General features: G+C 31.6%; 2 protein-coding genes across 11 annotated transcripts in view; one reads left to right on the forward strand and one right to left on the reverse strand.

Annotated features, from left to right (window-relative positions):
* The window catches only part of LOC134714272 (ATP-dependent RNA helicase glh-2-like), a 50,909-nt gene extending 46,855 nt beyond the window's left edge, over positions 1-4,054 (forward strand). For all 9 annotated transcript variants that reach the window (XM_063575512.1, XM_063575560.1, XM_063575553.1 and 6 more), the window contains 5 exons: positions 363-428; positions 903-1,010; positions 1,713-1,787; positions 2,394-2,481; positions 3,345-4,054. In XM_063575512.1, the coding sequence (XP_063431582.1) occupies positions 363-428; positions 903-1,010; positions 1,713-1,787; positions 2,394-2,481; positions 3,345-3,539 (532 nt within the window). In that variant the 3' untranslated portion in view covers positions 3,540-4,054. The remainder of the gene's footprint in view (positions 1-362; positions 429-902; positions 1,011-1,712; positions 1,788-2,393; positions 2,482-3,344) is intronic.
* Positions 4,055-10,818: 6,764 nt separating this feature from the next.
* LOC134714337 (ADP-ribosylation factor GTPase-activating protein 1-like) overlaps positions 10,819-25,654 on the reverse strand; it is a 44,746-nt gene continuing 29,910 nt past the window's right edge. The window contains exons 8-12 of one of the 2 annotated variants that reach the window (XM_063575579.1): positions 17,291-17,380; positions 15,922-15,981; positions 15,083-15,142; positions 14,001-14,134; positions 10,819-13,247 (exon numbers count right to left, since the gene is read on the reverse strand). In XM_063575579.1, the coding sequence (XP_063431649.1) occupies positions 12,728-13,247; positions 14,001-14,134; positions 15,083-15,142; positions 15,922-15,981; positions 17,291-17,380 (864 nt within the window). In that variant the 3' untranslated portion in view covers positions 10,819-12,727. The remainder of the gene's footprint in view (positions 13,248-14,000; positions 14,135-15,082; positions 15,143-15,921; positions 15,982-17,290; positions 17,381-25,654) is intronic. The other variant, XM_063575587.1, reaches the window with a different exon arrangement.

A 25,654-nucleotide genomic window follows, 5' to 3' on the forward strand; every position in this document is an offset into this window, starting at 1 on the left:
AAACTTAAAAATTGTACATAATTAGGACATACTATGTAGATGTGCATATTGACAGTAAATTACAATTGAATTGTTTTCTAGGAGAAATGCCTCTTTAAACTTTGAATTTTGGCCTAAATATACTACTGCAACAGTTTGTCATCGCATCATCTGGAACAGAATTTCATGAAACTGTAGTAAATGAGGACATAATATGTAAATGTGCATATCCACAAGAAAATTTTTATCAGTTGACTTTTGTTGAGTTATTAGTCTTTGAACTCTGGAATCTGGTGAGATTTTGCTTGTTCAGTGACAATGTGGGTGTAGGGTATGTGAGTGTCCTCACAAAGGTTCTTTAATTATATGTATTTATGTTTCAGGTGTGACCATTTATCCAGTGATCTAAGTCTTTTAGGAGTTGACTGTCAGTGTATCCATGGTGACAGGTATGAGAATATAATACATAAATTAAACTCATTAACATCAATAAAGTAAAATAGCAAAAAAAGTTTTGAAGGAATAGTTCATAAAAGTTTGCTTGAAATATTAAAAGACCTTATCGCTAACTTGAAAAACTCATTAAAAATTGACAGAGACTAGGCACCACTTAAATAATTGCTTTGATCTAGTTAATGAGAATGGTGTTAGTCAAGTAGAGTGAGAACATATTGACCTCAAACCCCAACATCATTGTAGTTGCCTATGGAAAAAGTGATAGATAAATAACCTATTGTCTCAAGTCACAAAGAAGTTTCTCAGTTAAATCTGAACTCAGAACCTAAAAAACTCTCTCTTGTTAACAGCACCATAGTGATACAATATGTTACTGAAAATCCTTAGTTAAAAGTGAATGTATATGCACAATCTTCATACAATTGCATTACAAAGAGGAGTATATATAATGAAAATGAATGTTTCAGGGAACAATGTGATAGAGAGGCAGCATTGGAGGATTTTAAATCAGGAGCCACTAGAATATTAATAGCCACTGATGTGGCTTCTCGTGGTTTAGATGTCAAAGATATAACGTGAGTAATAAATCAGGAGACACTAGAATATTAATAGCCACTGATGTGGCTTCTTATGGTTTAGATTTTAAAGATATAACATGAGTTATAAAACAGGAGCCACTAGAATATTAACAGCCACTGATGTGGCTTCTCATGAGTTAGATGTTATAGATATAACATGAGTTATAAAACAGGAGCCACTAGAATATTAACAGCCACTGATGTGGCTTCTCATGAGTTAGATGTTATAGATATAACATGAGTTATTATAACATCGTTATGTTAGGACTTCCTAAGAAAAAGACACAATAAATGTTCCAGCTCAAGTTTTATATCTACAGCTAGCCAAAAGATATCTATTTTAATATTTTTTTCAATAATTTTTACTATCCATATTGATCTATAATTAAAAGGAAAAGAGGGAATGTGTCGTACTTTTTTAAGAAATCATTTTCAAGATCAATTTTTCCCAAAGTATAATTAGTGAGATATGAACAGCACTATAGACAGATCATGTAGACAAACTACTATCCAAATCAGTTTACTTAGATATAACAAGATGTGGTATGAATGCCAACGAGACAACTCTCCATCCAAGTTACAATTTGTAAAAAGGAAACCATGATAGGTCAAAGACTTGTATATCTGATGTCTCACTCAAGACCAAACCCAGACAAAACCACAAATGATCCATATAACTAACATTGTATGTGTTTTCAGATATGTGTTCAATTTTGACTTCCCCAGACATATGGAGGAATATGTGCACAGAGTTGGCAGAACAGGAAGAGCAGGGTAAGGAAGTTCAGTAAACAAGAGTATGATACCTAACTTAAATAGTCATGGCATACTGCAATAAAATTATCCATTTGTCTTGTCTATTTTTAAAAGTTGTTTAGGATCATTGTAAGGTTAAAATGTCTGTCTGGTAGGAGTTATGGCCTTCAGTCTTTAGGCTCAGCTACAGGCCCACCAGCCAAGGCTTGTAAAATTGCTGTTGGTCCTGTAGAAATCATCTCTACAGGCCAATAGAATCTGACTCAAAGTTTCGTAAAATTCAGCTTCTGGCCAGTAGATTCAAAAGTTTATGGGCCTTGATCTCATTTTATGGGTTATTGATAATGCATCTTTTGTAATTCCTAAACAATTATTTTAATCTGAGACTATGCACATAAATAGTCATATGTATTTCAGTATGTGCCCTCTTTTGTTACAGTTGACATAATTTTGATAGTAGTCATTCATGAACTAACATTAGACAGTTATATTGATATTGATAATGCTGAGTTAAAAAAAAATGTTAAGTCATTAGTTTAAAACAAGACATAAACCAAACTGATGATTTAAAGAGTCTTCAAATATGGTGGCAAACAGTTTTAAATACTTTATTTTTGTTTTTAGGAGAACAGGTACTTCCATAACACTTATGACAAGGATGGATTGGAGAAATGCAGCACATTTGATAGAAATCCTAGTAGAGGCCATGCAGGTAAGATAGCATATCAAACTGTTTCTTTGGTTATATACATTTCTCAGTTTCTTCAGTGTTCTTCAGTGTATATATACTCATCACGATGAAGAAGAATTAAGATGAAAGCATTAATTATCAAATTCATTGTTCAAAATAACACTCTTGTTTCTACTTTTTGATAATAAAGACCAGGCGTCCATTTCACCAAAAAAAACTTGCAACTTAGATGTATTTAAGTATACTGAATTGTTCATTAATTACTTCCCATCTCAATCTTAAGTGTCTTCGTGAAATCGACTAGTAGATGCAGTATGTGGATTGACAGGAAGTGACATCTCAAAAACATGCCTTTCCTCTGGTCCCTTTCAGATGATTTTCTTCTGCAAAGTGCATCACTTAATGAATCTTGCACCACTAAAAAAAAAGAAATATAAACTGAGAGAAATGTGTTTTTTCATTAGATTGTTTTCTTTTTCTCTTAGTAAATTCCTCCTTTCTTAGAGAGGTGTCACACAGAATAATAAATATACTTTAAATTCAAACCACTGTAGAAATGTTTTAAATCATCCTAGAGATCTAAATTGCCTTCTCTTACTTATTTTCATCGTTCTTGGAGCACCAGTATCGCACAGAGACAGAACTTGACTCTCACCTTTGATAAGTAGATGTGGTATGGGGCAACTGAGACCAAATAAAGACAATAAGCACAGATGTTATTTATTTTTAAAACAAAGAGAATACATATTTTCACATGTCTTATAGATTTATACCTTATATCTCCTTTCATTCATATAAATATTCTATTTTCAAATATGTAATGATGTTTAAAAACTTATTATGTAACATATTAATATGTGTACACTTTTGATGTTTATTTACAGGAAGTTCCTGAGTTTTTAGAAGATATGGCTCAACGTTGGGAAGCGAACCAGAGGAAGAGAGCAGAGGAGAGAGAAAGTCTCAAAGGAATGGGAGGTGGTAGGGGTGGGGGTGGACGAGGAGGAGGAGGAAGAGGGGGCAGGGGGAGAAGAAGAGAAGACTTTGGTGTTTATACACCAGCATATGGAATAGCTTGATGTTAGAAAGAATAGGTATGAGGCAAAATGATCTAGTCAGTGATGTTCGGTTGTGATTGTGTCAGTAGGTAAATGTACTTCATAATGAAGTGGCTGGTTGTGTGACTGTTGGCGAAGAGAGAGATATTGTAGAAACGTTTGTTATATTTGTGTACATCTGTTGATATATTGAAAATGAAAATAATGAACAATTAAAGTGCAATTTTCATTGAATATGTGATTGATAAACAGTATTGAATAAACTGTTTTGTGTCTTTATTAATACAGTTGATAGCTATCAAAATACACTTGGATTCTAGAAAATTTCAATTGTGAAGTAAGAACTTAGAGCTAGAAAAAAATGTAATCCAATAATGTTTACTATGTATTTAGAATATTTATGATGGTTGATACTGTATTGTTAAAAATATGTTTTTACTGAGTTTTGAGAAAAAATAATTAATGATATATTCATAATTTGTTAATCAGTTAACATGATTTTAATGGTTTTTATGTACCTAGATAAAGCATTACTAATCATGTTCTCAAAGGAAACTTTCAATACACCTCACTCTTCTAACTGCTTTTCATTGATAATTACTTTTCCAAAAAATAAAACAAGTTTTTATTTCTTGAGTTCTGTAGAGACCTGTAAGAAAGATAATTTCAATGTTTCATCCAGAAGTGCCCTACATGGTATATGAATTTATGATTTTTTAGACAAGTGTAATTTGTCATAGTCATGTAAAGTAGTTTGGTATTTGCCTTTTGGAATGTTGTAACAAAGTGACCTGATTGCTTGCCATAAATAATGCCATTTTTTGAGAGAGAAAAATTCTGACTAAATCTGCCAAAGAGATTATCATCTTATATTTTTACTTTTATATTTAAAAATCTTTTTTATATTAGATTCTGTTTGTTAAGACAATTGTTGTAAAAATTTCAGTAATTTGACGCAGGTTTTATGATTTCTTGATGGCTGGAATTCTTATTTTAAGTTACATATTGATGAATTATTTTTCCTTTGAAATCAAGTAGAAATAAGTGCAATGCTTTATTAGTTCCATTAGATTTGATGAAGTTTATATGATTATTTTTCTCTAAGGGAATAACTCCTTAAATTATAACAATTTTGTATCAGAGTAAGCAACTTATAATAGTGTGATCAGAATTTAAAAAGATTATAAGAGGGACCACTAACCTTAACACCAACTTTTTTATTAAGTCATGATTTTATGAATATTTGGATTTTGTTAGAAAACCTTTAAAATTTTATTGTGTAGCAGTCCCTGCAGAAGGTTATATGGTATAAACATTAACGGTACCACTTGTTATTCTAGAATCTCAAATATGAAAAATGCCAATAAGATTTGTATTGTTATAGTCAACCTTGTATTGTGTTGTTTTTTTACTGAAATGTGATATTGTATTTATTTGAAAAATCTTAAGTAAAGAATAAAATGTATCACATAAAGATATGTGTGTTTTAAAATACTAAAGGATAAAGCTGCTGCATGAAGACATTAAGTATTTACACCTTAAATGTAAAAAAAGAAAATGTGGTATAATTGCCAATGAGACAACTCTCCACAAGGGACCAAATGACACAGACATTAACAGCTGTAGGTCATAATACAGCCTTCAACAATGAGCAAAGCCCACAATGCATAGTCAGATATTAAAAGACTTTGTGACTCAAATTCTCATATTTGAATTATAACATATTAAAACATATATCCAGATTATAAGACATAAATAAACAATTTACAAGGCATGGGCTCAATAATATGTATGATCGTTTTGTGTGTATTTTAGTTTTAGATGTCATCTAATTAACTATCAAGTAGACCTCTGAAGACTGCTGACAGTCATATGTGATATAAACATAAATTTATATATAAATAGATAGCAAACTCTAGTTACTGTTTATAGAATATTTTAGATTTTCCTTCACTTTCCTTCTTAATCAATGATTCACAACTTTATATTTAGTGTTAAGGTCAGAGGAACTCAACCAGACTAACATTTACATCTTACACTTTTCATACAACAAATATAGTTAACCTACTGGTAATATCTGAGAAACAGATATAACAATAAAGCTAAAATCATAAAAACAAGTTCAAGGTAAGATGGACTCTGTCAAATGAACATATACACCTTACAACATTTATACACCCGCTTTTAATGAGGAGGGGGTATGCTGTTTTACCTCCGTCTTTCTGTCCCATGAATATTTTTCGTCCAATATTCCTACATCATAAGGATTTCTGAAATATGGTTTCAGGGTTTATATAGTCATGCCAATACATTTGCATACCAAATATAAAATTAACATAAGTGGTTAATCTTAAACTTATCTAATCACAAATGTTAACAAAACATTCAAAGTGAATAGAAAGCAAATATATCCATGATGGAAATGAGATGTGCCAAAACATTTACAACTGCATACCAAATATCATAGACCTACCACAGGTAGTTCCCAATAAACTAACCTAATCCCCAACGAATACATCGTTTGTGCTGGTAAATTTACACCTTAGTCCAACTTTAATGAATTTCTTAACCCAAGACAATAAATCAAAAAGGTTCAACCGTTGATCTATTGAGAAACGGGCAACCATAAAAAAATAAACCTGATCCATGAAATGAGGTCAATGTCAGGTAAATCTTGACTGTTGGACATGTTTATAACAAAAATTTGTAAGGGTTCATGGAACCCAGTGTCTCGCCTACTTTTGCTGTTAATCACACACTTGGTACTTTTACATTGTTAAAAATCTAGACTAGTTTAAGAAATTTAAAAATGTTTTAAAAACTTTTAACTGCAGACTGTATGTAATGTTAACTGGAAGAAAAAGTCCATTTATAAGAAAATACGGGGAAAATGATATTTATTTTTACAAAATTTACTTCTGGATACCATCTTATGAACATAAACAAGCTTCTTGCCAAGTTTTGTACAATTCCAGGATTGTTTAAGAAAGTTATTAAAATTTTTAAAACTTTAACCACAGAATGAATGTAATGTTTCCTGGCAGAAAAAAACTAAGTCCATTTATAAGTAAAATACGGAAAAAATGGAATTTTATTTATACAAAATTTACTGCTGGATACTATCTTATGAACATAAAGAAGCTTCTGTCCAAGTCTGGTAGAAATCCAGGATATTTCAAGAAAGTTATTCAAATTTCAATAAACAGCTGTGCCAGGAGTGCATGATACGCCCATTGTCTTAAGGAAAAAAAACATAAATGTTTTTTTAATAACATAGGGATTGTACAGGAAGTCATGCTAAGTATATCCTGACTCTTTCCTTATTCCTGATCCATAGGAAGTTAATATAAGAGAAAGAAAAAAATTTGCTCACAACAATTATTTTTTATGATACGGTTCTGATTATTTTACATAATTTTGCATGTCAATACATAAATTGAAAATTTCCATAAAATAGAAAGTTGAAGAAACAGAGAAACAAAAATTGTTACACCATGTTTCAGTGTTCATGGTATAATGTTACTCTAAAATAAATTTTCTATACTGGTTCTTTTTAATGGCTATTCCATCAATAAATGTATGATGGGAGGGTTGCAAGGCAGGTGTTTGTGACCCAACCAGCCATACATGTTTTGCTGGAATAGCCCTGAAGGCAAAATTTAATTAATATCAATTGTAGATATCAAATCAAAATTTTGTCAAGTTTCTATGTACAATGTATACAAAAGAATCATCAGTTTATGTACTAAGTAGGTTCCATCACAAATCAAGTCTATATTCATATGCAATTTTTTTCAAGCTGCAATATATTCCATTCTAGCACATCTGAAATGCTGACTGAAATCCCGCTATATTTAATGGAGCGGCTAGTGGGATGTTGAAAACTCGGCAAAACATAAGCGTGTAAACTTGTAAGGTCAATAACGGACGGACACAGGACATTTGTATACCATAATACGTCCCGTCTTTGACGGACGTATAACAAGAACAAGAGTGCACACACTGAAATGTCTCGCCTTCTTCACTAATCCTTGATACTATCTTGATAGAGCTAAATATAAAGCTTTATTACAACTGTCACAAAAACTCAACATTAACCAAGAAAATGAAACATTGATCAATGAAACCATGAAAAAATGAGTTCAAGGTCAGAATCATGCCAGGCAGACATGTTCAGCAAACAATTCTTCAATACAACAAATAAAGTTGACTTATTGCTTATAAATAAAGAAAAACAGACCAAAACACAAACACTTAAAACTTAGCAATGGACCGTGAAAATGAGGTCAAGGTCAAGACCTGCGTTACCGACATTTAGATCATAAAATATTTCCATACACCAAATATAGTTTAACTAATGCATAAAGTATTAGAAAAATAGACCAAAACTAAAAAAAACTTAACTTTGACCACTGATACCATGAAAATGAGGTCAATGTCAGACGACACCTGTCAGCCAGACATGTACACCTTACAATCATTCCATACACCAATTATAGTAGACCTATTGCATACAGTATAAGAAAAACAGACCAAAACACAAAAACTTAACTATAACCACTGAACCATGAAAATGAGGTCAAGGTCAGAAGACACCTGCCATGTACACCTTACAGTCCTTCCATACACCGAATATACTAGACCTATTGCTTATAGTATCTCAGATATGGACTTGACCACGAAAACTTAACCTTGTTCACTGACTGGGGTGTAGCTCCATATACGCTGTCACACCATGGCGTGCACATCGCGGGGTCTAAAAAAATAATTTACGCCGAAAAATAAAATAAAGATACAAACGAGTAAAAAATATTAAATCTAACTTAATTAAGCAAAGTAGAAAACCATACAGTATAACTATTTTAATAACATCACAATAATATTTCCGTCTGTAAAATCAACCCTGATCGAAATCGTTTTATTTGCGAGAATTTTCTTCTGTTACTTGACGCAAAAAGCAAAAATTGACGATGATTGAACTTAGCTTAAGTACCACATCAGTGTCATATCAAAGCCAGTACAAAACAATCTGGGACCATCTTATCCGGATACATGTATTTTCTTGTTGAAAGATTCGAAATCCATAGGAAAAGATGTAAAACTTTTGCCCGACAAATGGAAAGATGTCCACACCTTCAAATTTTCGACAAGGTATATTAACTCCATTTCAATTGAAACTATATATAATTCGCTTCGTTGAACTAACAGGGCTGCAGGGGTTGTAAACCCACATTTTTGTTTAGATAAGGGTTGTTAATTTTGTACATTATTTTGGCCAAAAAAAATGACCAATTGACTTTTGTTCCATTTTTATATCTAAACTTTGCTTCCGACCCTGAACAATTTTAATGAATTACAGTAAACTTTATATGAGTTTGACTGTCCCTTTGGTATCTTTCACACCTCTTTTATGTGTCAATTAAGATAACGGTAAAAACAAATCTGAATTCTCTCTTTAAATTATTGTGTTAAAGGGCTACTTCATATTGTTCTGTTTTGACACCTTCCTGTCCAAATATTAAGGCGTCAACGCATTAAAAATAAAATAAAATAGCCTTTCAAGATTTCATCAAGTTCCGCAGTACTAGTCCGTTACTGAGCAAAATGGTGATAATGTTTGGAACGAGCTATGCCAAACCACAGTGACTCTAGATATAGCAGAGATGTTTGTTATAGTTGAAAATGTTCCTAGGTGTGGAAGACAAACCTGGAGAGCTAACTATCCAGCCAAAACACCTAAGGATTACTGGCGAGTTTCTCTCTACTATCCGTTTCTGGATCATAGGATCACAGAACTTGATTCTCGACTTCTGAAGTCAGAAAACTGTTTTCATGCACAATATCTTCTTCCGTTTGTGGTCGAACAAATAACTAATGACCAATTGACCAATAATGTGTGTTCTCCCAACAATGCCCTTTGTTAGTGCTACAGCTGAAAGGTCGTTTAGAGTACCGTGAAACATTTAAAAAGGTACATTTATTCCACAATGAGAAATGAAAGATTATCGGATTTGGGTTCCACCGTGATTTTGAGGTCAATATAGACAAGGCCATGGACGTTTTTGTTACAGCCAAAAATACGAAAGGCAGATTTTTAAAAAATATTCAGGATGTTTCTCAATGAAAAATGATCAAATAATTTGCTAATCAAAGCAATTTTACGCCGTCAGAACGCACCATTTTGCGTCTAGCCAAAAAAATAATCTTGGGGCTGGTTGGCGTGCACATCAAAGGGACCCAGCTACGCCCCAGACTGATCCATGAAATGAGGTTGAGGTCACGTGAAAACTGTCTGACAGGCATGAGGACCATGCAAGGTACGCACATACCAAATATAGTTGTCCAATTACTGATAATAAGAGAGAATTTAACATTACAAAAAATCTTAACTTTTTTTTCAAGTAGTCACTGAACCATGAAAATGAGGTCAAGGACATTGGACATGTGATTGACGGAAAGTTCGTATCATGACGCATCTATATACAAAGTATGAAGCATCCAGGTCTTCTACCTTCTAAAATATAAAGCTTTTAAGAAGTGAGCTAACACCGCCGCCGCCAGATCACTATCCCTATGTCGGGCTTTCTGCAACAAAAGTTGCAGGCTCGACAAAAACTAAGGCCTGATTTATATGCAAAATAATGAGCGAAAAACAAGTATGATAAACAATGACAACCACTGAATTACAGAATCCTGAGCACATGCAGAATGTGGCCGGGTTAAAATAGTTTGAGGTCACCTTCCTCCTGACCTGGGACATTAGTGTAACAATATTCTATAAACCAAATATAGTTGTCTTTCAATTTATTCCTAGTAAAGGAAAACTGTGATAAAATGTTTGCTGAACCATGAAATTGAGGCCAAGGAAATTATATATGCCAAATATAAGGTATCTGTACTAAAGTTATAAATTATCAGTCTTCCCCTTACTAAGATATAAAGTTTCATACAATTAGAATCTTTAGACACCGAAGCCTTGCTAGCATTCCTATGTCTCACATTTGGTTACAAATTAAGAGACAACATTGAGGTGACTCTAAATATGACCATTGTTGCAAAAAAAGTAAAATCACAAAAATACTGAACTCAGATGAAGACCAAATCTGAAAGTCCCTAATCATGGCAAAATTAAAATGTCAAAACACATCAAAAACGAATGGACAACAAGTTACAACTGTAATATTCCTGACTTGGTACAGGCATTTTCAAATGTAGAAAATGGTGGATTAAACCTAGTTTTATAGTGCTAAACCTCTCACTTGATAAAGCTCACCATATTCTTATAATTATAAAAACAAGAGGCTTTTAAAGTTTTATCGTGTAATCTTAAAATGAATACTGGCTTACATTTTATTAACAACTTGACTTCAGATAAGTACCCTATAACATACATATTAACAACAATTGGAAATGAAATATTATGAGATGCACCAGCAATATCTAATGACAATTTGCAACATTAGGATACTATCTACTACAGTTATTGTTATTTGCCCACAATACATTTGAACAAGTTTGAGACACAGAAAAGTATTCCCCTTTAACTTTTTCTTATAATGCATACATACAAACAATGAAGGTTTGTAAATGAAAAGCAACTTTTATATAAATGAATTTCATTTCAAGAGTACAAATGGAATTGTTCAAAGATACAATTTTCTGTGGATTTGATTGTTTCAAAGCAACATAAACACTTGACTATTTTAAACAAATTTCAGGGATTTGAAGTTTTAGAGGATTTAATTGATTATAAAGATACACATTTTTTCATAAAAATGCCTTGATTTTGATTGGTCAATTACATGTAATGTCCACTAGATTTTCGTTTTAGAATTAACCCTTCAACATAATTGTCTAGCCTTTATTCAGTGATTGATCTCAGAGGTAAAAGTTAAAGGGTTCTTAAACTTATTTCAGGACTATCTGAAAAAATCAAGTTTATGCAATAAGTTTATTTTAAATAAAAATGATGCTGTAAGCTTTGAAAGATTTATAGGAAATATTTCAACAATATTTAAAGTTGAAGAACTGTTGATGGTTCAATCATATTAAAAATACATGATATTGATATGAATATATAATGTATGTATTGAATTAATGAAGAAAATGACAGATGTTATTTTTTTGGTATGCCTCTAAAGTAATTTGTTCCCACATGTACATGTAAAATTCTGTAAATTTTTACTGTTAATTCATGAGTGAAAGCAGAAATGTGGAGATAAACTGGACAATTGGAAAACATTTTTAAAAAGCAATGACATCAGGAAAATATTACTAAAACTGGGTCATTCATTAAAATCTTGTGAACTTTCACTCATGAACAACCTAATAAAATAAATTACAACAGTATCACAAAAATGCAATTTACAATGAACAATTTTTTATGTAAAATCAATTTTCCACACAAAAGCAACAGATCATAAAACAAAGCTGTTACGTCTAAACACATTCTTTATTTCACTTAATAACATATCACTTGCGCTTAATAAAACATTTGATAACATCTTACTGCATGACCGGTATATTTCAACAGCAATCTCAATACATCTGCTAAATCAGAAAAGATATCAACATACTCCCAGAGTAAACATAGATTTGGATTCAGTAAATATTACATCATATTTACATGCTTCATAGCTTTTGGCATACACATGTATATACTATACAATAAAATAAATATACACTGAAAAAAATACTGATGAAAAAATTAGAACTATGCTAAAAATGTCTTACAACTTTTATACAATAAATATTTTGCTTTTCTAAAAAGGAACTGCCAAACAACAAGCAATCTCATGCCTTATAATATTTGTTTCTGCAAAAATTAATTGCACAAGACAGTTTCAAATAAATCCAATGTTTAAGGAATATTTCAAATATTATCAAGAATGTATAAAATTCTTGACCATTATAAAATATTCAGACTACTTCAATTATTAACCTTTGTAGGGATATGTCTTCTTTTTGTATAACACTAATTGTAATAGCACCTGCCAGTAGTTTTTAAATTAAGACTTCGACTCTTAATATTCTGGTTAACTTTCAAAATTCCTTGTATTACATTTTTTTCAAGATATTTTTGTTACATTTAAAAGTTAGTGTGGTGCTTGAATCTCACTAAACTATGAAATACAATATTTGGTAATTATTTCAATGGATTCATGTAATTTAAGTTAAGATATGAACACATAATGTCTATACTGTGTTAGTTATTTCAGTTTCCTATTATCTGATGAACCTATATCTAAGCTTTGCCACTCATCTTCTTCTTCTTCATTAGCCCAGACTTCATTATCCCATCCTGAATTTCCATTGGTTGTTACAGGGGTGTCTTCACTAAGGTCCAATAAATCTCCAACCAATGGTTGCTTTTGTTTTTCATTTGAACTTAATCCTGCATTCCAGTCCACGTCTTCCCATCCATCACTCGTTTTACCTTTAGAGGATTTTTTATCAGTTTTTACTTTTTCTGTTTTGCTGTTATCACCCCAATTATCCCAATCATCTTCCATTTTCTTAGCTTTAGATTTTGACTTTGATGTTTGTATTAAAGAGTCATCATCATTCAGCCAGTTCTCAAGGTCATCGTCTGCTTTCTTTGAATCAAACCCTGAAGAAGAATCTTCAGATTTCCTTGAGGAACCTTTCCCATCTTTACTTTCCCACTCGTTGCCCCAGCCCCAATTATCATCATCATCTTCTGATAGAAGTCGGTTTTTACTTGGATCTCTGAAAACAAAAATAAATATATAATTGGCAATCATTTCTTAAATTGTGGTTTAAAAACATCCCATTGATCTTAACTTCAACAATAGGAGAAGTTTCCCCCTCGAATTGACAAATTGTTGTCATAACAGTGATGAAACATGTACTGTTTAAGCTTATATTATTTAGTGAACCTACCAGTTCAACCAGTGTCAACATCTGTTGCAAATAAATTCAGATATTGTGTACATAAACCTTTAATTCCTACATAAAGTTGCAATTCCTTGCACATTTTATGTCAATACATGACAAAGATTGATTTCTGTCCAAAATAGTTTACATTCTTGTAGAGCAGCTGTTGAAACTTAATTATACTTGCCATAACTTTATTATGTTTTAAATGTAAACAGTTGACATATGACATCCTCATATAAACAAGACTAGAATATACAGGAATAGATATGTTTTAGTGTTTCAAAAAAAACCTGACCCCCCCCCCCCTTTTCCACTTGTAGTTGCTGAGCTTTCTCATCTGAATTTTAAACATTTCAGGAAGAAAATTATAGGAAATGGACTATAAATACTTGAAACAACCACCAAATTGTGTCCTCCTTCCTTTTTTAGTTCCTTTGAATGCAGAATTTAAAGGGTTACTTATTACAAGACAAATGATACCAGTCTTGATATTGAAGGCCTTATGGATTTATTTTCAATGAGAATGAGAATATAAAACTCTCAGTTTATAACCATGAAAGCAGTAGGCTTGTGAATACTAACTTGTCTGGTGATGAGTTTCCACTGAGTAAGTTCGACTTCTCTCCTGGACTAGTATCTACAGATGACAATGTGGTCTTTGGTTCTCCCCAAAGTGAGGAGAAATTTGTCCATCCTTTAGAACTAGCAGTAGTTAGCTGAAAAATACAAATAATGCATGACAATCAATTATTACAACCAGCATCAGTAAAAATATCCAATTCATCATTAAACAGTATGAATGTAAGTAAAGGAAGAGATGATGTGAACATGCCAATAATGACGAAGAAATCTTGTCACCTTACTTCTTACATCCACTTCATTGGAATTTAGATGGATAGCAGTCCAATAGACAAGACAATAACTATAGGACGTACGGTTACCTATAGTTGTTAATGTCTGTGTCATGTTGATCTTTTGTGGATAGTTGTCTCATTGGCAATCATACCACACCTTCATTTTTATAAGAGTAGGGTGGTTTTTAACGACTTTACTATACATGAGGGTCATATCACAACTCTGTATATTTATACAATCACCCATATAAATCTTTAGTCACCTTTATGAACAGGAAGTTAAAGAGCAATTGATGTGAAAAATCAATCATCACACATGAATCTTGATACTTAAATTAAAAAAACTCGGACTTGTATGGTGTCTGAAAAAAAAATGTGACAAAAAATTGTGGCACTGGCAAACAGACAGAAAGACAGATATAATCATAAAAAAGAGCATTGAAGGACCACTTTTAAAATGTATTTTGTGAACAAGCTGATATTAAGATAACATTCTAAATGCAGTGGTGGATCCAGGGGGGGGGGGGGTCGAGCAATGGAACCCCCCTTTTTTGGGGACGATCAATGCATTTGAATGGGGACATGTAGTTGGAACCCCCTTTGTCCTGGGTTAGGAACACCCCCTTTTTAAAATGACTGGATCTGCCCCTGGAATGACTTTTAAATCTTAAAAAAAACTGTCTGGAAAATGTATAGGTCAAGTGAATGTCTGCAGGCATTATTCTTATTGATCCTGAAAAGTAGTTAAGCTTGAGAATGTAAGATTTATGCAATTAAAAGGCAGATGAATAAAATAGTGTTAAGACGTACCTTTGAAGCAAATCCACTCATGGAGGATCCAACGTCATTCATCAAAGAACCTTCCTTCACCTGGAGAAGAGAATAATCTTTAGTACTAAATCATAATTAAATCAAAGTAAATAATTATCTACCAACATGCATAGAGGGGGAGGTACATGCATCTAACTAAACAAAACATAAAAAAGGCTTGCAGACTTGACCAAAATACTTAACCAATTATAGCATGTTAAAACTGGAGAGAAATTGAAACATATTTTATTGAACTGTGTTTCTTTGATGTAAAGGTCACCACATTATTGGTATAATTTATCATCAACACACTAAATAAAACATGCTCAGCTATTAGTCAATTTTATTTACCTATTAAATAACCCAAATTAATTGGCTTTCAAAAGTGCAGCATGATATTGCCACCAAAAATTCCTGTCAATAATGTCTACCTCCCAGGCCCCATCATAAAAGTTCATTAATCATGGATATTTACATATCTTAATAATTTATTATTTTTTCAAGTAAGCATTTGAAATGTATGGAAAAACATGTTAACAGCTGAGAAATATAGCTATCAATTTTAGATCATAAACTTTTTTTTAGAACATTTAATTTTCTTAGATTCTTATATAAACACATTAAATGTACATATAAAACATATAAACCAATATGGATTAAAACAAAGAACTAAAAATGCACAATACAATTCAAAATTAAAATGAAAAGCGTGAACTTAAATTGTGTTAAAAGATACAGTGATTCAGTCTGAAATGTAAAATTAACTATTTCACCAAATAACAGCATGAACAGCAGCATCATGAACTTTGAACTATAACCTATTTTACTTGAATACTTACTTTACTAGCTAACCCTGACACAGATGATGATATACCATCAAGTAATGTGCCTTCTTGAACCTAAAGAAGTCAAATCATTCAAAAAGTCAACAATTAACTCAAAATCATCCTTTTTACAATTATATGAAATTGTCTAGTAATGGCCTATTATTAGAGTCAACAAACATGAGAATATCTGTTCTAAAATCATTATCACTAGAGGGCATGTACATGAAAATCAATAACCACAAAAACATAATCCAAGCATGCGTCAGATTAAGCAACATTACCAGGAAAATACGGGAAATATAGTCATACCATGTCATTTTATGTTCTCTGGAGGTTTTTCATGATAATTTTGTGCATCCTTTTATAAAAAGACATATAAAAAAGTATATATCTAGATTATGTACTGTGTTCAAAAAAATATTTGATTTTTCATACTTTAATGTTATATATGTAGATCGAAGCATTATTTTTACATGATAAAAAAGTTAGTCTTTAACTTTACTTTTTGCAAGTAGAATTTATTTCTGATACTAGGTGTGGGGAACTTTATTTCTGATGCCTTCCAAAAAAGCAATGCTAAAAATCCAAAGAACACGAAATCCAATAGGTCTCACTAAACATACAACATTAAACTAAGTCTAAGTTCTATTCACACCAATGTCAAACATAAACATGCAATTGATGGTATAAATTCAAGAAACTAAAATAAGTCTATGTTAAAAATCTCACAACATTATTTTGTTAATTGGTGTTAGATACCATAACTTTATATACAGACTTCATATCTGTAGTAAATAAACATGGTAGTTTTATTCAGAGTCATTCCCCATTTATCCTGATTAATAGTTAAAAAAATTAACTTCATCAGTAACCGTCATAAAGATTTCTTTTAGTTTTTTTTTAAATATATTATATGAATCTGATGTAATGTATGTTTCTATAAATAAATTGAAGTGCCAGCTGTTCTGGGTCAGGAACCTTGTCAGTGGTCGTCCTTTAAATGTGTTATTGTTTAGGGAACTTGATCGATATTTTTCAAAGCATATCTTTGGTAGTTTTAATTCAATCTGATTTTCTGATTCTTTTTTACTCTGGAAGAGCTTGGCATATGTTGACCTTCAGATGTTGCTGGGTGATTTTTGTCATTGGGTTGCTGTCTGACTGATGTTATACCCACAACTCCAATTATATGTATCTACAGATTTTCTCATGTCTACAAAAGGATTATCATCCTTATGAAATGTACCTTTTTTTAATGATCACACTTCAACTTGAAAAAATACCAGAATTAGTAAAACTGATACCTTCACCATTAAATGTTATTAAAACCATTCCAGTTGTTAATGAGAACTATAACACCTGTACAACAAACTGTGGTTACCTTTTCTTTGGTTGGTTTTATAACGCTGTCATTTACAGTTTGACCTAATTCTTTTGTCTTCTTTGTTGCAGCAGATGCTACTTTTGTGGCCTGTAAGATAAACATGATTTTACTGTAAATATCTGTATTAAACTTTTCAATATATTGAAGCAAAATGATTGGCCAATACACCCAGACACCCCTAATATTGTAATTTTTTTTACGTAACCCCAATCCAGATTTTTGGATGTTATGATAAGTTAAAACTTTAATATCTAAAGGTATTCTCTTTGATGAGATTCTAAAAAAAAAACCAACATAAACTGTTATCACAGAGATATGTCTCGCCTTTTTGTAATTTTGGTAATGAATTGTGCCAAATAATGCTAATACAATTGCAAACCAAATATCAATGACCTACCACAAGTGGATCCCCAAAAATTGACCTAATCACAAACTTATACATGTAATGTAAGCAAACCAATCAAAGTCAATTAATAGACCATAACTGAGGGGGCAGATCTCCATAAACTGACCTAATCACAAAGTTGTATGTAAAGTAAGCAAACCATTCAAAGTCAATAGACCATGACTGAGGGGGCGTAGCCAAAAAATCTCCATGGCAATGGTAATACATCTGCATACCAATTATCATTGACGTACCACAAGTGGATCTCCATAAACTGACCTAATCACAAACTAATACATGTAAAGTAAGCAAACCATTCAAAGTCAATTGACCATGACTGAGGGGGCAGAGCCAAATAATCTCCATGGCAATGAGATGTGGCAATGGTAATACATCTGCATACCAATTATCATTGACAAACCACTTTTGGTTCCCCATAAAACTGAGCTGATCACAAACTAATACATTGTTGACGCTGTCGCCATTGCTGACGTCGGAAACTGCATACCTATGTCTCGCTTTTTGACTCCGTCAAGGCGAGACAAAAAGCATGTAAAATGAAGGCACTATCCTGGAGCAACCCAGATGAACATGTATCACTGAACTAGTATATATTTGTTTAGGGGCCAGCTGAAGGACGCCTCCGGGTGCAGGAATTTCTCGCTACATTGAAGACCTGTTGGTGACCTCCTCCTGTTGTTTTTTTATTTTGGTCGGGTTGTTGTCTTTTTGACACATTCCCCATTTCCATTCTCAATTTTATGTAAATAACAAGTACAACATAAAATTATGAAAATGTGGTAAGATTGCCACAGAAACAACTAACTACCAGAGACCAAATGATGTGAATGTAAGCAACTATACATCACAGTAAATAAAGCCTTCACCAACAAGCAAAACCTATACAGCATAGTATCCTACAAAAAGTGCACAAAATTCATGACAAAATGTTAGAGTGGGCAGGACACAATTTCACCATTTTATGATTTTGAGGTGTACAAAAACTTCCAACAGATGGTCAAAATGGAAGAAATATGTGAGTAAATCATATGATTTTAATGAATATGATTATCATTTAAACTTAGACAAAATTTCGGAACTTACCGGAAAGGACCGAAAAACAGACAACGATTTTCTGCCAATTTCCTGATTGAAAAAATGATTTGAAAGAAGTATTTCTTAGTAGTTCTTTGACTGATTGCCCTAAATTTCAGTTCTTTTAAATACACCTTTGAAATGTCTGCTATTCATCTATAATGAAATTGATTTGATAAATATTGTTTAAAGTTGCAGTTATTTGGTTTTAAATAGATGTGTACAAACAGCATATATGTGTCCCCTTTTGACAAAACATCAGGAAATTTCAAACAACCTTAAATGTAACTTTTAAGATGATCTTTTTTCAAAGAAACATATTTTCAAGCTAAGAATATTTATCTTTTAATGTTATTCTTCATATAAAAATATCAGGTTAATTCAAAAACATAAAGACCTGAACATGAACTGCAGAAAACATGGAAAGTTATGGCGAAAATGAGCACCCCACTCTAAACAATTCCAATAAGAACACTAAAGGTTTAAGTCAAAACAATAAACAAAACAGAAAAAATATAATATACAGCAACCATTGAAGGACAACCACTCCTGACCAGCATTTATAAAACTTATAGATGTGAATGGTTCATCTTGCTATTGGGTTAGAGTCTTATTGCTATATTTTACACATATACAGAAGATGTTATATTCTTTTCATAATCACTTAGAACTACTTTACTTTATATGTTACCAACATCTGTCACCCTGAACAGATTGACAATCAAGGTAGATCATATGGCCAACATTATTTTACATTTTTATGATAATCGTAGAAGTTCTGTGTTATTATAGCATAATCATTAGACATGTCTTTTTTTTTAATCATTAAAGCAACTATTCCTTATCTGAAAACCTGAAAATAATTCAACAAACAAAAATGAATGATCTTACCTTAACGAGAAAAAGATTAAGTCAAACTAGTTCTAATATAATGCCTTTATAAATATTTACACTCATTGACATGCGCTTTGTTTTTACCGATAAGTTCAGATTACAACACTTTACCAAGTATGAAATTCTTCTATACAGATTAAAGTGAATGTATGGATTCTGACATTGAATTTGTCACCATTCAGCTAATAGAGTCACATACTAAGCCATTGTAAATATCAAAAGTTTATAATCTGTATGTTAATTACCCTTCTATGGGGCACAAATAAATAATGTATTTACAAATTTGTAACATTGTTTTAGCTTAATGTCACAAAACTGTTACATTTGAATAAGCATGTAACTTTTAAAAAGGTTTCTTATATTCTACTGTTATTTAAACTTCAACAGTCTCTTTCCCTTCTGAAGATGCATGATTTCACCATTAATAATACGTAAAAAAAAATCAATATTGAACTGCCCTAAATTATTCTACGGGGAGTATAAGTTGAAAAGCAGTTTTTCTGCAAATCCATGATGTATAAGACCAGGGTCCAAGCAAATCCAAAGCATTTAAATAGTTTCATTCATTTTAATGATGATAAGAGAATGTTTGTTTTGAGCTTTAAGACTTTTCCACAATTTTTTCTCAAGTCTCAAGGGCATTTCCAGGCATGGAATGACTGACATCAGTGGCATATACAAGGGGTCTGGGGTTTGCAGGGGGTTGTATCCCCCCTTTTTTTGACGATCAATGCATTTGAATTGGGACAATTAGTTGAGTCTTTCCCCCCTTTCTTAAATGGCTGAATCCACCCCTGGTCATAGTTTTAGATGCTTTTCAATTTTAAACACTGATAATAATCATGTGTAAAAACAAGTTTGAATTATAACAACATTGAACGTGTTGATGGATGGACAGAGTGACTGCATGAGGCTTTAAACTTTGTGATTTAACAACTGGTATTGTCTATGCAGACAGAAATGAAGGTCTTACATATATGTATAACAATGAAATTACTTCTACAATAATTAAACTGTATCAAACACATCACATTTAATCAGAAGCACCAATATATTTAGATTAATTCCAATAAATTCTACTTTTTTCATCAAGGCCTGTATAACAATTGATTACATGTGATAATATAACCAATGATAGATTAATAAACTAGAGGCTCATAGTGTTTCTCAGCAGATCATTATTTATAGAAACAAGGGGCTTATATGTTACCACTTGCACATTTAGTGAGTGGTCTACAGAAACAAATAAGTCAAGACAGATAACTCCAGAAATCAATTATGATATCAGATTCTTCCCAAATATCAAATTTTGTTGAAATATTACTCTTTGAACATTATTTATATATTTTTTGCCAACTATGTCTGCCTCTGAATGAGTAACTGGTTATGTTTCTAAATGAGTAACTGTTTCTGTTTCCGAGGAGTAACATGTTATGTCTCTGAATGAGTAACTGGTTATGTTTCTGAATGAGTAACTGTTTCTGTTTCTAAGGAGAAACTGGTTATGTTTCTGAGGAGTAACTGGTTCTGTTTCTGAATGAGTAACTGGTTCTGTTTCTGAGAAGTAACTGGTTATGTTTCTGAGGAGTAACTGGTTATGTTTCTGAATGAGTAGCTGGGTATGTTTCTGAATGAGTAACTGGTTATGTTTCTGAATGAGTAACTGGTTATGTTTCTGAATGAGTAACTGGTTCTGTTTCTGAGGAGTGACTGGTTATGTTTCTGAATGAGTAACTGTTTCTGTTTCTGAGGAGTAACTTGTTATGTTTCTGAATGAGTAACTGGTTATGTCTCTGAATGAGTAACTGGTTATGTTTCTGAATGAGTAACTGGTTATGTTTCTGAATGAGTAACTGTTTCTGTTTCTAAGGAGTAACTGGTTATGTTTCTGAGGAGTAACTGGTTATGTTTCTGAATGAGTTACTGGTTATGTTTCTGAATGAGTAACTGTTTCTGTTTCTGAGGAGTAACTGGTTATGTTTCTGAATGAGTAACTGGTTCTGTTTCTGAGGAGTGACTGGTTATGTTTCTGAATGAGTAACTGTTTCTGTTTCTGAGGAGTAACTGGTTATGTTTCTGAATGAGTAACTGGTTCTGTTTCTGAGGAGTGACTGGTTATGTTTCTGAATGAATAAATGTTTCTGTTTCTGAGGAGTAACTTGTTGTTGTTATGTTTCTGAATGAGTAACTGGTTATGTCTCTGAATGAGTAACTGGTTATGTCTCTGAATGAGTAACTGGTTATGTTTCTGAATGAGTAACTGTTTCTGTTTCTAAGGAGTAACTGGTTATGTTTCTGAGGAGTAACTGGTTATGTTTCTGAATGAGTAACTGGTTATGTTTCTGAGGAGTAACTGGTTCTGTTTCTGAATGAGTAACTGGTTATGTTTCTGAATGAGTAACTGGTTCTGTTTCTGAGGAGTGACTGGTTATGTTTCTGAATGAGTAACTGTTTCTGTTTCTGAGGAGTAACTGGTTATGTTTCTGAATGAGTAACTGGTTCTGTTTCTGAGGAGTGACTGGTTATGTTTCTGAATGAATAAATGTTTCTGTTTCTGAGGAGTAACTTGTTGTTGTTATGTTTCTGAATGAGTAACTGGTTATGTCTCTGAATGAGTAACTGGTTATGTTTCTGAATGAGTAACTGTTTCTGTGTCTAAGGAGTAACTGGTAACGTTTCTGAGGAGTAACTGGTTATGTTTCTGAATGAGTAACTGGTTATGTTTCTGAGGAGTAACTGGTTTTGTTTCTGAATGAGTAACTGGTTATGTTTCTGAATGAGTAACTGGTTATGTTTCTGAGGAGTAACTGGTTATGTTCTGAATGAGTAGCTGGTTATGTTTCTGAATGAGTAACTGGTTCTGTTTCTGAGGAGTAACTGGTTCAGTAAGTGAAGACAGCAATAAAGAAATATTTGATGACAAAATGTGTTATCTGCACAGAACCAAGGAAACATTATATGCAAAGGGGATTGAAGTTAGCCTAGTTTAAAGCTTTAGGGGTGTTTTTCGGACATGACAAAGAAGAATGCAAAAAATTAAACTGGAATGGTAAAATAGATAAGATGAATAAGTTATTTATGATATGGAAAAAACGAAATCTTTCTATTTTAGGAAAAATCCTAATTATAAAGACTTTAATATTGCCTTTGTTTACTTTCTTGGGAAGCGTATGTCTAACCCCAGAAATTATATAAAAGAAATAGAAAACAGTAGCTATAAATATATTTGGGATGGGAAACCAGACAAGATTAAAAGAAACATGATGATTGGTCCATATGAGAAGGGGGGTCTTAAAATGGTAGACTTTAAAAGTTATTTTGTGGCTTTAAAAGCATCATGGGTAAATAGATTGGTAAATGGTAAACTTGAGACTTGGAAGCTTATACCATTTAAATACTTCAATGTCTCAAACAATATTTTGTCAATATTTAATATGAATTTTAGTGATATCAAATCTTTAAGATATCTTAAAGATATTCCTGTGTTTTATAAAGAAGTAATAAAGTCTTGGAATTTGACTGGCGGGGGGGGCAAACAAAACAACCAGTCACATTTTTTGATATTAGAATGCAAGTAATATGGGGAAATAAATCTATAAAATTTGATAATAAACCTATTATATTTGAGAACTGGATTAGGAGTGATCTAATTTACATAAATGATATCTTAGATGATAAAATGTCATTATCAGAAATCTACATTCTAAACAAATTAAAGTTCAAAATAAACTGGATCGCCGAATTTCAAAAATTTTAAAAAATCTATACCAGCAGAATGGATTCAAATTGTTCAAAAAGAGAATTCTGTCAAAACTATAGTTAATATTCAGAGAAATAAAATTGTATGGAAAAATAATTTTATTGAGACTACATTATTAACAAATAAAATGTTATACAACTCTTTGGTAAATACAAAACTAGAGTCGTCAATAGGGATAAACAGATGGCTTAGAATCCTACCAATACAAGAAACTCTTAATATAAATTCATTGTACAAATTTATTTTTGAATATATGACTGAAAATAAATTAAAAATATTTAGATGGAAATTATTACATTATATTGTTCCAACTAAAAAACTGTTATTGCAGTGGAAAGTAACTAAGACAGATAAATGTAATTTTTGTAAGCAAGAAGAAGATTATGCTCACTATTTTTTGAAGTGTAGATATTTGAATAAATTTTGGCAAAAAATCTATGAACTCTTTAGAAGAAGTAAAATAGATTTTGATATTAAATTGCAACATCTGGTATTTGGATATAAAATCACAGATAGTAATTATTATTTTCTGAATTATATACTAACAGTATTAAGTTTTTCTATATATAAGTCATACTATGTATCCGAGCAGAGAACAAAAACTGTTGATGTCTTTAGCATTTTTGAAAATGAATTTAATAAAAGAATAGATGCATATAAATCAAGATGTCCAATATTATTGTCAATTAGAAAGAATTTTTAGCATTGATAAATCTTTGCATAAGACAACTATACAACTTTATATTATTTTTTATAACTTAATAAGTTGGATCAGCTGTTTATTTCCCTGGATAATCAGTGGAGTGTAACAGGGTAAATCAAGAGAAGCTTGGACTCTTGGTGAAACTTGTAACAAGCAAGATTAGATGAATAAATATTATTATGTTGTTAAAAAAAAAAGTTAGCCAAGTTTAGTTATTAATCATGATCAACTTTAATTGTTTATACCTTTTTCCAATGAATCTCTTTATTTAGCACATTTATAGTTTCTACAATACAAGTATACAACTACTTTACCAAAATATAATAGACTTTTTAAATTATAACAGAAAATCTTACCTTCTAAGGAATTCATATAAGATGCTTAGACTTTTAACTTTAGGGTCAAAATGCAATAACATCAGATTGGGGAATTACATTTTTTTATGTTCAAGTTCAGCCTTGAAAAAAGAATCTGCTATAAACAAATTAAATGAGGCTTATATTTGAGGAAAATCATGGAAAGGACCACTATTTCATGGCAAATATCAATATAAATGACCTGAATGATGAAATTAGAACTTACCTCCTTACTGTATTTTATTTTATATTGTCTGTCATGTATCTGTTAATTTTTATTAAAGATTTAAGTTTTAGTCTTATTTTTATATCTAGATTGAAATTTATTCAAACTATCCTTGAATTTAAAGATACGCCTTCTTAAAGTAACATTATCAATAAAGTTTAAATTCATTTTAAATAGATTTGAAATCCCAAAATAACATAAAAAAAACCTTAAACACATAAACCCAAACTTGTATGTTTACATGTTAATCCTATTGACAGTTTGTTCACAACATGTACAGTGCAATGTCTTTATTAAGTTATTTACTAGTCTAGGTATTATACATGCAGACTTTTAAATCCTGTTGAAACAAATTAATCTTCATTATTTTGTGCAATATATACTTATAGAAATAAACCAAGAAAACTAGCTTGATTTGTAATCAATCTTTCCTAAAAAACTGCAACAAATTTATAAACAGAGTAAAGTTTAAGACAAACAAATTCTGACATCAAATAATTACCTTACTAAACCATTTTTTGAATATAAGAAGGAATGCTTGTGAAATTTAAGGCAGTATGTAACAGTGCAAACATATAGAAATAACTTTTATCTTTTTATATTTTGCCAGAATGTTATTTATATCATACTGATGAGGTTCACACAAACATATGTCATGCCTGTGTGTAATTTATATCATACTGGTGAGGTTCACACAAACATATGGCATGCCTGTGTGTAATTTATATCATACTGATGAGGTTCACACAAACATATGTCATGCCTGTGTGTAATTTATATCATACTGGTGAGGTTCACACAAACATATGTCATGCCTGTGTGTAATTTATATTATACTTATGAGGTTCACACAAACATATGTCATGCTTGTGTGTAATCTATATCATACTGGTGAGGTTCGCACAAACATATGTCATGCCTTTATGTAAATAATATCATACT

This window comes from Mytilus trossulus, chromosome 1 (genome assembly GCF_036588685.1).
Source record: "Mytilus trossulus isolate FHL-02 chromosome 1, PNRI_Mtr1.1.1.hap1, whole genome shotgun sequence".
Taxonomy (NCBI): Eukaryota; Metazoa; Mollusca; class Bivalvia; order Mytilida; family Mytilidae; genus Mytilus; species Mytilus trossulus.